Source organism: Artemia franciscana, unplaced genomic scaffold (genome assembly GCF_032884065.1).
Source record: "Artemia franciscana unplaced genomic scaffold, ASM3288406v1 PGA_scaffold_169, whole genome shotgun sequence".
NCBI classification, from domain to species: Eukaryota; Metazoa; Arthropoda; class Branchiopoda; order Anostraca; family Artemiidae; genus Artemia; species Artemia franciscana.
In genome coordinates this window covers 97260-110086 of record NW_027062639.1, presented here as the reverse complement: position 1 = coordinate 110086, position 12827 = coordinate 97260, and the positions used below count along the sequence as shown (strand labels likewise).

Sequence of the window (12827 nt, the reverse complement as noted above, 5' to 3'; positions counted from 1 at the left end):
AAATGACACATTTTTGGATATTCAGGGGACACATTTAAGTACTGGACTACCCCAATCAGTACCAAAGAAGTGCGCAGCTTACTCACCTGTGGATTTCATCTAGAATCCAGTGTCTAAAATTCAACTTATCTATGAAATCGAATGAATGAAAATTAGATTTTACTTTAGATAAAATTACCTGTATAGTTGGTTTTCGTAATGGGTACTTGCATATTATTCAGAACACACTCAATAAGTGAAGTTAGGTTCTTTCACGAAACAAACTATGATGCAGGTACATTTTAATTAAATATTTGGTACTTGTTCATTATTCAATTGATTCAATTCTATTCAGAACACACTCAAGAATTTTGCTGCGAAAATCCAGTTTCATAGCCACAAAGACAAAACTCCATTTAGTTTGCTACGCATAGTGATAGAAGATAGTGTCTGAACATGGATTTTGAAATGAAGATTTGAGATTTGCCAAAGACCTAAAAAGAGGCAATTATATTTCTCCAGGATAAGGGGTTGTTGCCCACAACAAAACAGTGCATCAATGGGCACAACAAGACTTTATAGTCTTAAGAGAAGGAACATTTTGGAAGTGTAACAATAGGCCATGTTTGAAAAAAGTCAATTTGCGTGTAAATAATTGGTTAGGTTAGGTTACTTCACTTATTGAGTGTGTCCTGAATAATACACAAGTACATCTTAATGAAATATAGCTTGGCTACGGTTATAAAAAAAAGGGTTTAAGTTCAAAAACTAAACTACTGGTTCTACATTATATTGTATTAGTGGTGTCGCTCAAAGCTACTTAAGCCTATGTTTCCTGTCCAAGTTTGTTGTATCTTGTTTTTCTGCACTCCTATGGTTCAATGTTTTAAGATAAGCTGACAAATTTGCTTTCATTCTATATCTGAAATTCAGCCTCATGGCTCTTGATATTTCTCTAAATTGGCAGAATGCTGCAAAACCAGAGCTTGTTTGTAACCTAGAACTAGACCTCCGTTGAACAGCGTTGAACAATAGCTTGAACAGCGGTTTCCAGCTTGAATAGTATTGCTGTTTATTCATTGCAATGAACCATCTCTTTAGTAGCCCTGCAATAAATTCCCGCGAAATGTTTAATTTGACATTTCATGGGTTAGAAACAATTTATTCAAACGCCAAGGAATTGCCCAAAACTCTGAACAGAAAAGCTGTCAACAGTTCGGGTGGATAAGATGTGATTTATATTACATATTTAATTTTATAATACACTAGCTGTTGGGGTGGCGTTTCGCGCCACCCCAACACCTAGTTGGTGGGGCGCTTCGCGCCCCCCAAGCCCCCGCGCGCGTGTAAGTCGTTACGCGCCATATTAGTTACGCGCCATTGTAGTTGTGTCCCTGTGTCCCACCTGTGAATAGAGATAGATATAAATATATGTTTTTAACTACGTAAAACATGCGAATATACAACATTCTTCGCTGTCCCATTGTCTGTGCATATAAATAGATTGTCAGGTTTACTGACTCTTGAACATGCAACATATAATTGTCCATGGGAAAAACAATCCGTATTCAGATCTATACCTCATTATTCTAATGATGTGTCCCTGTGTCCCGGTCGTCATTTATATTCCCTGTGTCCCGGTCGTCATTTGTGTCCCGGTGTCCCAGTTTGTAATTTCTCTTTGAGTGTCCCGGTCGTCATTTATATTCCCTGTGTCCCGGTGTCCCGGTCATCATTTGTGTCCCGGTGTCCCGGTCTGTAATTTCTATTCGAACAATCCCTGTGTCCCGGTCGTCATTTATATATCCCGCCTGTGCCCCCGGCGTCCCCGTTGTAGTTGTGTCCCTGTGTCCCGGTCGTCATTTATATTCCCTGTGTCCCGGTTCTATTTGAGTGTTTTTTCTTTTTAGTTTTTTTTTAGTTTTTTACCTTTTTTCTTTTTTCATTTTTCTTTTTCTTCTTTATTTTTCAGCGTCACTATGAAGTACATATCGACGAACCTTTGTTTTTTTAACTTAAATCTGGTAGGCATTGATGACCTTATCCAAGTCAAAATCCCAAACCCAATCATCATCGCTATCATTTTCAGTTTTGATATGTTTTGACTCTCGCTGTCCAGGTGGATTTTCATCTAACTGCGCGGTTTTGCGTTCTTTAGCCGCAAGCCTGTTTTCTTGCTGTTCTTGTGATTCCTCGGAACGCTTTCTTTTCTTACTTTCTCTATCAGCAGCAAGTTTTTTGGCATAGACTCTTTGAGCAGCTTCCTCGGCTGTTGCCATTGTAGGTTCTTCAGTCATTTTACAATTAAACACTTTTCCGTGAACGCATGTCTTAAATACCATTAATGACGTCACCGTCATAGCAAAAATGACGACAACTAATTTCATGACGTCAGCCGACACAGAAACATGACGTCACCTGATCCACAGATCCACAGACAGACAACTTATTTTTATATATATAGATATCAAAAATTTACCTTCCAATTTTTATGGTTAAAATTTTGTTGAATATATGTTAGAAACATGCGAGAACAGAGCAATTTTTCTATTTACAAGCAAGTTTAGATTGTTCTCTAAGAAAAGGTCTAAGCAATATTGTAATTCTGGTTCTAGTGAATCCCATGATAAATATATATATCGGTAAAATTATAGCGAATCGTATAACTGGATTTTGTATAAAGTGAATATACCACTCGATGCCTTTTTTTATGCTCTTTACGAATATAATAATCGCTTCTACCTTAAATTCAAATTTAAGCACTTTTTAACCTAGCCTAACCTAACCTAGACTAACCTTATTATAAATAATTTTAGCACTGAGAAAATGTAGCATAATTTTTTAAAAAATGATGGAAATGATGGCGCTGAGAAAACATAGTATTATTTTGTCGGAAACGACGGATAACTCATACTTTAATTGAAAATTCGTCATTTTTAAGAGATTAAAACGTGCTTAAATTTGAATATGTATTAGAAGCGATTATTATATTCGTAAAAAACATAAAAAAAGGCATCAGTGGTATGTTCACTTTATTGGTAAGTCAGTTACATGAACTGTCATAATTTCTTGAAAATTCGTCATTTTTAAGAGCTAAAAAAGTGCTTAAATCTCAATTTAAGGTAGAAGCGATTATTATAGTCGTAAAGAGCATAAAAAAAAGACATCGAGTGGTATATTCACTTTATACGAAAGCCAGATGTACGATTTGCTATAATTTTACCTAAGTATCTTGTCTTTGTGGTGTAAATTACAGGTTTAGACACTTATCACAAAATCACTGAACTTCTCTAGTGATAATAATCAAAATTGTCACAGGTAAGTAATTCCAACCATTTTCGGCTAAGAGTTTAATAGCCCCTTGAATGTGCAATTAAGTTTGAATTGTTCCACATCTTCAAAGTTGCTTAATTAGCTATTAACGCTGTACATCTTGCCTCTGTCTTACAGTTGACTGATAAGCATGGGTTCATTGGTATTTGTCACCAGGTTTCAGTTTATTGCCGTCGAAACCAGAATGATGAAGAGGTTCTTCCTTTTGACTTGGATTATATTTTTTCTTTTTGATTTCTCGGAATCTGCGATTTCACTGCGAGTAGCTGCTGTACATCCAGGTAAGACTAATTTATTTTTTTTCTATTGAGCAAAACCTCTGAGAATCCAGCTATCTACTTAACACTAACTTCCCCGACTGTTCAAAACACTTATCCCCTCGAACTTGATTCCGATACGGCGATAATAAAAAAGCGTCTCATTAACAATTCAAAGAAGAAGGACTTATTTGGTGACTTGTTAGCTGATATGCTCTGGGCAATTAGGCGAATGAAAACTTCAATTTCGTGTGTTCTACCCTAAACACAGCTTGAATACAAATCTCTTAAGGTGTACCATATTTTATCATTAATATCCCTTTATGTTGTCTGCATATAATCGTACCCTGTATATTCTTTCCTTAAAAAAACTGGTTTAAAAAAAATTACATTTGATATCACCTATCCCGCATTGGGGTTAGCCGATGCAACATATCCGATAACTAATCCTCAACGTTTCATATAGTTTTCCTCCTAACCTCTGACGTCAATTACGTCTCGTGAAGCACTTAGGATAAGCAATCGAACTTATCAGATAAGTAATACTGGCTTGCACGAACGCACTCCTTGTTTTGAACACTGGTTTTTGATAGCTGCAGTATTCGTAAATTTTGTCGACAGTAATCCCTCAATCTTTCAGTAATCCCCGGAAGATAATTCGTCTATCCAAAACCTATGCTCTTCTATGTAATCTCCCTTAAAATCAAAGCTCTTTCTGAAATATTGTCAGGAGTTTGTCAGGTATGGAAGATAATGTACGACAAGTTTTTAGCAAATGCCTGCCAGTTCCGAAGTAATCACATAACAGCGATGGCTTTCCCAACACGGGTAGACAAACATTGGCTCCTGAAAAGTCAAGTATAGCAGGGGCTGGCACGTACGCAGGGGGTTGGGCCTTCAGGCCTGCCCCCCCCCCCGAAATTTTGTGAGATGTTTAATTTTCCCATGGTTTCTTGGGGTTTCTGGCAAAAATAGGACATTTATTAAGAATCTAGATACATATGTCAAGCCTTTTTGGGGGGATTTTACAGCATGCAATTATCCGATTGCCCAATTATTAATCCATTTTCTGTCTAAATTTTCACCCTTTTTGAAGTAATTAGCAATTGTACTGTTATTTTTTTTGTAGAGTTTGCTTTCCGCAGCAAAATAGATTTATTCTTGATAATAAGGCGTTTACCCCCCTTTTCAGGATAAAAAGTACAGCTTTTAATGGATCAATTTTGGAAACTATCATTTTTCATTAAAATCTACGTTTTTGCAATAGAAGAACTACCCCCCCGCAGCACCCATATTGCACTGTTAACCCTAAAATTTCTCTTTCAGTTGGATATAATAGATTAATCACTGGTTCTAAATCGCTATGAACATAACCTGAGCCTAAAACGAACTTTTGAGGCTTCAGTCTTCTTCCCCCCATCCGCTACAATACTACAGATTAAAGTTAATCTGTATTTTCCGATATACGTGCTTTTTGCATTACTAAATAAAAAAGTGCTACTTTATATCTGCTGTTTCGAAGGTTTTGGCCCCCCCCCCGAAAAAAAAATTCCTGCGTACGTGCCTGAGCAGGGGGTTTGAAACTACCTTTGAAAATTACCGTGGAAAGTGGGGCAGTAGTTGCCTCCCCCCAGGTATTTTGAAGTTTGTAAAACATGGATGAATAAAGATGAAAGTCTGTTTGGCCGAGTAAGTTGTGTCTACGTTGTGATTGAGAATCATTGCAAATGATTCTGATTTAAGGCATGACATGCTTATCTTTCTGCTAAGGAGTTAAGACGGGAAGAAGTGAGTGGTTTGGAGAGGACAAGTGGCCAACTCTTTCCAGTTATGCCGGTTTAAAATTTTAATAAGGCTTTAATAAGGTTTAATCTGTCCTTCTCTTCTAGTCAAATAAATAGGGAGCGATGTTTCTAGTACCTTTGCTATAAGACAAAGTGACCAGGACAAAATAATATTATAAGAAACACGTTCCTCTTAACTTACCTGATGCTACTGCATTAACTTGTGATTTTCGTGCCTTACCACAATTTAGTTTAAGGTTAAATACCCTAAAACGAAACAAATTATGACAATATCTTTTTGGGGTTTTGTACTCCACCCATTCCTAGAAAGAATCTGCTGATACACCCCACTTCCCAAGGTTCTTAGTTATTTTACCTAAGATATATGTTTATCTTTAGATCACCCCGGAAAATGCTCCATATTAGACGAAGACACGTTTTTATCACCAGGTGAAGTATGGACATCCGGAGAGTGTGAGCAAATTAGATGCATGCGAAGTCATCAAAATCCGGATAAACTTTGGTTGCAAATGGCTTCGTAAGTTTTGGCCTTTTCCAAAATATTGTTTTTTCTTTCTACCTCCTTTCATTTTTTTATTCTCCGTTTTGGACTCTTTTACTTTCTGCTCTCATTCTGAATTTTCTTTTCAACTAGATTACTCACACCCATGGATCCCAAAAAATCGAAGTTTTTAAAAGTAAATTGAAAAATTCTGAAACAAACTTTGATTCAAAAAATAAAAAAAAATTAACCAACCCTGATATTTTTGTGAGTTGGCACCACTGTATACAATTATCTATTGTTGTACCCTTTATATTTTTTTTTGAAAAAATAAATATATTCAAAGCTTGGAAGAACGCATAAATGGAAACACAGCTGGGAGCAAGGCGCATTTAATTTCCTCCATAAAGTTAAAAAATAGTCTTCATAGGCCATTGTCCAACATCCTTCAGGTCATCACCCAGTCATTCTCTTCTTTCAACTTTGAACTCTGGAGTTAAATTGGGTTTAGAGGGTGGCTATAATTTATCAGTGTTTTTTTTTTTTTGTCACAAAACAGGGGTCAAAAAACTTTGATGATTCCAAAGTAGTAGATTCAATTGTGATTCCAACAATTTTGACTTCTGAATCCACGCCACGCTCTACCACAATATTTATAACGGTCGTTTCGATGTATCCACGAATCAGAGTTCGACATTCCGTGGTAATAATATACTTAAGGAGTGACCCTCCGCTGTTATTGTTCTCTTCCCACCGAACTACCCCCTGTAAAGTGATGCCCAAGGTTGTCTGCTTCTCCTTAGTTATGCCACTGTTTGGAGCATATCTTGATCGTTTGCATAATATTATTGATAAAAACAAAATTAACTAAGTATTGTGTCAAGTTTCAAAATATGTGGGATTGGCAAAACTACAAAAAAAAAAAACAAATAAGAATACCCTTATATGGGCATAAGTATAAACAGGGTTAGACACATACCAGATTAAATGCAATATACAGTATTTACACATTAAACGTACTAAGTTAAACAAACAAAATGTATTAGATTAAATATAATGAATTAAAGATACTAAATTAAACATAAGACGTATTAAACAAATTTACATGTTAAATATTAAATACGAAAAAGTATTACGTTAAATTACCACTTCACAATAGTATTTAAATGGATAGCTAGCCAAAATATCTTATAATATTACAACTGAAGAAGAAAATTCACATATAGAAAATTATAACACAGACAGAAAAAAACAAACTTACCTACAAAAGCTAGCGATCAAATTCACTTTCTTAGGGAAGGAATATATTTTCTTCCGAACTAATTCCATAATTAATTTTTCTTTTTAAAAATGAAATCTATTTATGCTAAAAGCCCGTTAACTTGTTCGTATTTCTTTTATCTTAAATTGTATTGACCTAGGTTATGCTTGACATGTTAAAATTAACATCTAAAATACTAAATGTTGGAAAAGCATTTCATTTTGTTAGAATCTTCATATCAGATGACAGTATTCATTTTTTTTGGACCAGTACATTATTAAGCAGTCTTCGGAACTCTTACGAAACAACTATAATGGTTTTTAGATGCTAACTTCTTTCTTTAAGTTTTATTTTTAGACCTGAGGATTTCCTCTTCATATTTCATGTATAATGGTGGTGTTTATTCAAGGGTACTTGTATGATACAGCCCCTAATGCTCAAGCTGTCCATTCATTGATGCATTTTAGAACCGGTTTTTTTCGTTAGTTTCTTTCAACTTAGTGTGAGACAAGACAAAAGAAGTGACAGAATAGACTGAGAATAAGTAATTTTGGCTATATATTTGAATATTAGGGTGGAGTTTTGGTAAAGTATTTGGACAGTGTGAAGTTAGAAAATAATTCCTACTTCGTAATATACAGAATAATTGAACCTAACACATTAGGAATGTGGAACCGCTATACTTTACCTCCCCTAATGTACAAATATATAGCCCAATTTTTTTTCTAAAATATTATATTTTTATCATTCTTAGGTGTATTTCATTTGGAATGAGCGTCTGAGAAACATATTAGAATAATATTAGGTAGGGGCTGTATCATACAAGTGTCTGCTCAAATTATTCTTTTATTTTATTTTATTTGATTTCCAGATCTGAAACCTAAATGTGTTTTTTTTTTCTTTATTGATCGTCATGATAAATAGTTTTACTGGCTTCTGAAACCTTCTACATTGTCATTTTATTTCAAAATGATAATACCGAATGGTATAAGAAATTCTTGACACAAGAAAGAACAGGTCGAGGCTGTATCCACTTTTTAGTGAGTAAACAGTCAGCTTTTTTATGGCACTTGGTATCTACCAAGTGACATATATCGATCGCAAATTCTGTCGGTCGGTCTGTCTGTCTGTCCCGGTTTTGCGAGTTTAGGCACTGCCAGGTAAGCTAGGACGATGAAATTTGGCAGGCTTACCAGGAACTAGACCAGATTAAATTAAAAATTGTTGTTTCCCCGATTCGATCATCGGAAAATGAGACATTTTGAACTTACGAACGGGTGATCGGATCTTAATGAAATTTGAGATTTAGAAGGAAATCGTCTCAGAGCTCTTATTTAAAATCCCGACCGGATCCGATGACATTGGGTGGAATTGGGGGGGGGGGACCTAAAATCTTTGAAAAAGCTTAGAGGGGAGGGATCGGGAAGAAAAATGGTAGGAAAAACAAGCAGAAGTCCTAGATACGTGATTGACATAAACGGAACTGATCCACTCTATTTGGAGAAGTTGGGTGGGGGGAGGGGTAAATTCTGAAAAATTAGAAAAAATGAGGTATTTTTAACTTACGAAGGAGTGATCGGATCTTTAAAATATTTCATATTTAGAAGGACATCAGAACTTAGGTCTGTTATTTTAAATCCCGACCTGATCCGGCGTCATTGGGAGGGGGAGATGGGGATGGGGGAAATCTTGGGAAACGCTTAAAGCGGAGAGATCATGATGAAAGTTGGTGAGAAGAATAAGCAGAAGTCCAAGATACTTGACTGACATAATCAAACCAGATCTACTCTCTTTGGTGGAGTTAGGGGGGGGAAGTAATACGGATAAAATAGAAAAAATGAGGTATTTGTAACTTACGAACAGGTGATCAGACCTTAATGAAATTTGGTATTTCGAGGGATCTTGTGCTTTCGAGCTCTCATTTTAAATCCTGACCTGATCTGGTGGTATTGGGGGGAGTTGGAGGGGAAAACCGGAAATTCTTGGAAAACGTGAAAATTGAAGTATCTTTATCTTACGAATGGGTAATCAGATCTTAATGAAACTTGATTTATAGAAGGATCTTATGTCTCAGATACTACATTTTCAATTTGAATCGGATCGGGGGACATAGGGGGCTGGAGGGAGGAAACACATCTCGTAAAACGCTTAGAGTGGAGAAATCGAGATGAAACTTGATGGGAAGAATAAGCACAAACTATAGATACGTGCTTGACATAATTGGAACGGATCGGTTCTCTATGGGGGAGCTGAGGTGTGTTAATTTGGAAAAATTAGAAAAAATTGAGGTATTTTTAACTTAAGAACGGGTGACCGGATCTTAATGAAATTTGATATTTAGAAGGAACTCATGTCTCAGAGATCTTATTTGAAATCCCGACTAGATCTGCTGACAATGGGGGGAGTTGGAGGGGTTCGTCAAAAGTGCCATATGAAGTGCCATACAAGTGACATGCATGAAAGATTGCAACCCTGAATTTTCGTATGCTTGTTTGCCATGCTCAGGCACTTACACCTACAATGACTAATGGGTTTTATTTCAAAATAAGGCAAACAAAATGTAAATTATAAATGCAGAACAAAAGAAATTGCATTGAAATTTATATAAAAAAAAAAAATGTAAGCTGTAAAAATAATTACATAACGTCTATTGACTCATAACTGTTGTCCTAATCTTGGCTATTTTCCACAATTGGGATGTAAATTTTCCCTGCGGTAAAGGCTCTTGCTAGTTCTGATTTTAAACAAAGACAATTGGTTTAATACTGAGCTCCTCCCCCTATACGCGTCCCTAGCATAGTCAATGAATGAAGAGAAGATTGAAAAGTACCGATACAAAACAAGTATAGACTATAGGAAGGGAATAGGAATAGAGTATTGGAAACTTTGACGGGCCACTTTGATGGTTTATGGCTTAAAGTTTGATTTAAATTCTTTTGTCGAGATCCACCGAAATTTCCATACAAATAAAAACAGAACAAAAAGATAAACGAACAACTTCGGCTTCCCTGATTCCAGTTGTCTAGCTTTTTTGAAAATCTATTTTATCGAATTGAGCTTCTACCCATAAATCTATGCATTATTTGTTGCCCTGTTTCGAGGGAATATATTTCTAGATTAAATTATACATTTTTAGGTGTGGTGTCGTGAGCTTTGAAGGACCTTGCAAGCTTCATCAGGACTTGACACTAACATATCCTGATTGCTGCCCTAGATACTCTTGTTCAGAAGAAGCAACAGATGATCCTTTAGTATGATTAGCAAGAGTATACTTACAGCATCACGTTCTGCCATCAATCTGCCATGAGGAAAAAAACATGATTTTTTATGCAAAAATTCGTATTAAGCTTTGTTTGTTTTGAAAGTAGACAGTTAATTATATGCATACGAAAAAAAATGAAAGAAATCATAGGCTCCTGAGTCTATATTTCAGAACAGATTTTAGTGACTAGCTCAAAGAGTATTGCTAACATACAAGAGAGAGAACTGGCGCTAGTGTCAACAAAAAAAAACTTTGACGCTATCTATGATAGCGGTTGGCAACACTTGGTAATTTGGTAATTTATTTAATTTTATTAGTTGGTAAATTAGTGTAGTAATAAGTGTCTGGTCTCACTTCCTGACAGAAAAACGATTTAAAAGCTTAAAAAAATGCCAAAATACTCTTTGGACTAACTGGTATGTTTAGGGACTAACTTGGAAGCAATGATCGGAGTTTCTATAAAATCATCGTTATATCGCGGAAATATCGGTGAAATTGTCGTAAAAATGGTAAAATCACAGTGCTTAATGCTGCTATTTGATGATTCAGGTCTTTTTTAACGAAAAATTCAAAATTGGGAATGGCTTTGATGAGGGGATGTAACACACAGCCGAATAGCTAAAAATCCTGTAAATTTGGATATAGTTTAACATACCCCTAATTTTTGAAAGTTTCAACGTAATACCCTTAGCTGCTCCTGAAATATTGCAAATGTACCAATTTGACGGACATTATGCACTTAGTGTCTTTTGACTTGGTTCAATATCTCCTTCGACATTCCCTGAAAGTTTCGACTTAACACCCTTAGACACTCCTAAGATACTGCGTATATCCAATTTTGACAACCAGAATGGTCCTTAAGTCTTTTAAATTTGTTCAACATTCCTCTCGAAGTTTCAAGTCGATTTCAACTTAATACCCTAAACCGTTCTAGAGATATTGTACGTACGTCTTTTTGACAACCTTGATACATGTAATGTCTTATGATTTAGTTTACCCCCCCCCCCAGCCTTGCAGCATTATCTTGAAATTTCAGCTTCGAGAATTTATCCCCCTAAGATATTGCAGATGCACCCTTTTGCCCAGTTAGATGCACATAATGTGTGTTAACACAATTTAAGATCCCATTTACGACTCCCTGAAAGCTTCGACTTGATACCCTTAGCCGTTTCTGAGGTATTACAGTTATGTCCTTTTGACAACCTGTATTTAGATTAATTTAACTAAATCCTTTGAATTAGCTGATTTATTCCTTTTATTTAGATTAACATGCCCTGGAAGCTTCGGCTTAATACCCTTAGATGCTTATGGAAAATTGCATATATGCCGTTGCCAAAACACGGATGCGTTTAGTGTCTTTTGATTTAGTTCAACCATTGCACCGAAAGTTGTCCTTTGCCATTTTTTGGATACTGCAGTAACTCTTTTTGACAACGAAGATGCATATAGAGGCTTTTGCTTTAGTTTAACATCGCCTTCAACATGCTTTGAAAGTTTCGACTTAAAATTATTAGCTGTTCATTGGATATTACCAATAAGCACTTTTGAGAACTTGGATGAACATAACCCCTTCTGATCTAGTTTCACATCTCCCTCAACATGATGTGGAAGTTTCAACTTATCGTCCTTAGCCATTTCAAAAATATTAAAGTTTGACAGCTTGAATTTATTATTTAAGAATTAACGACGCTTCTTGACTACTAAGGCCCCTGCGTCGGCCCTGCAGTGCATTCCTGCTGCGTGATTCGATCTCTGGGTCCCGTATTACCAAGCTAAGGTCAAATCCACTGCGCCACCACAGGACCAGCTTGAATTTACATAGTGTCTTTTGATCAGTTCAAAATCCCCCCCCCTAAAAAAATAAACAAACATGGCCTGAAATTTTCAACCTAAGTTACTCAGTCGTTTCTGAGATATTGCATATACGATCTTTTGATAACCTTCATGGACGACTTAGCTCAACATCTCCCTCAAAATTCTTTGAAAGTTTTGGTCAAAAGTAACTGGAGGGCAACCAGCCCCCTTCTTTCCTGTTTTTGGCTACCCAGTACCCGGTAACCTCTAAAGACATCCAACCAAAGCCTTACGATAGCCATTTTGTTCAAAATATTCAACCAACATTTTCAGGAAATGTCGAGGGGAATGTCAAAAAAGATCAGACCATAGTATATTCAGGGTGGTTGTCAAAAAGGGCTAACATCAATATGTAATGAACAGCTAAGGGTATTAAGTTGAAACTTTTAGGACATGTCGAGGGGGATGTTGAAATGCAGTCGGAAAGCAACCCCAGCCCCCATAATCCTTTATGCCTCACCCCCTCAACATTGATAGAAATTTTGAGAAGCCATTTTGTTCAAAATAGTCAAAAGGTCTAACAATTATACCTCCTGGGATGCCTTACCCCCTACAGTCCTCGGGGTACGGAGTGTAAATTAGGCTATTTGCCAAT

General features: G+C 36.2%; 1 protein-coding gene across 1 annotated transcript; it reads left to right on the top strand.

Annotated features, from left to right (window-relative positions):
• The first annotated feature begins 3417 nt into the window (after positions 1–3417).
• On the top strand, positions 3418–10452 carry LOC136041360 (U-scoloptoxin(16)-Ssd1a-like). Its single transcript, XM_065726007.1, has 3 exons — positions 3418–3593; positions 5753–5891; positions 10253–10452. Exons 1-3 carry the CDS (start codon positions 3443–3445, stop codon positions 10371–10373), a joined length of 411 nt encoding a protein of 136 aa, XP_065582079.1. The 5' UTR covers positions 3418–3442; the 3' UTR covers positions 10374–10452.
• The last annotated feature ends 2375 nt before the right edge of the window (positions 10453–12827 follow it).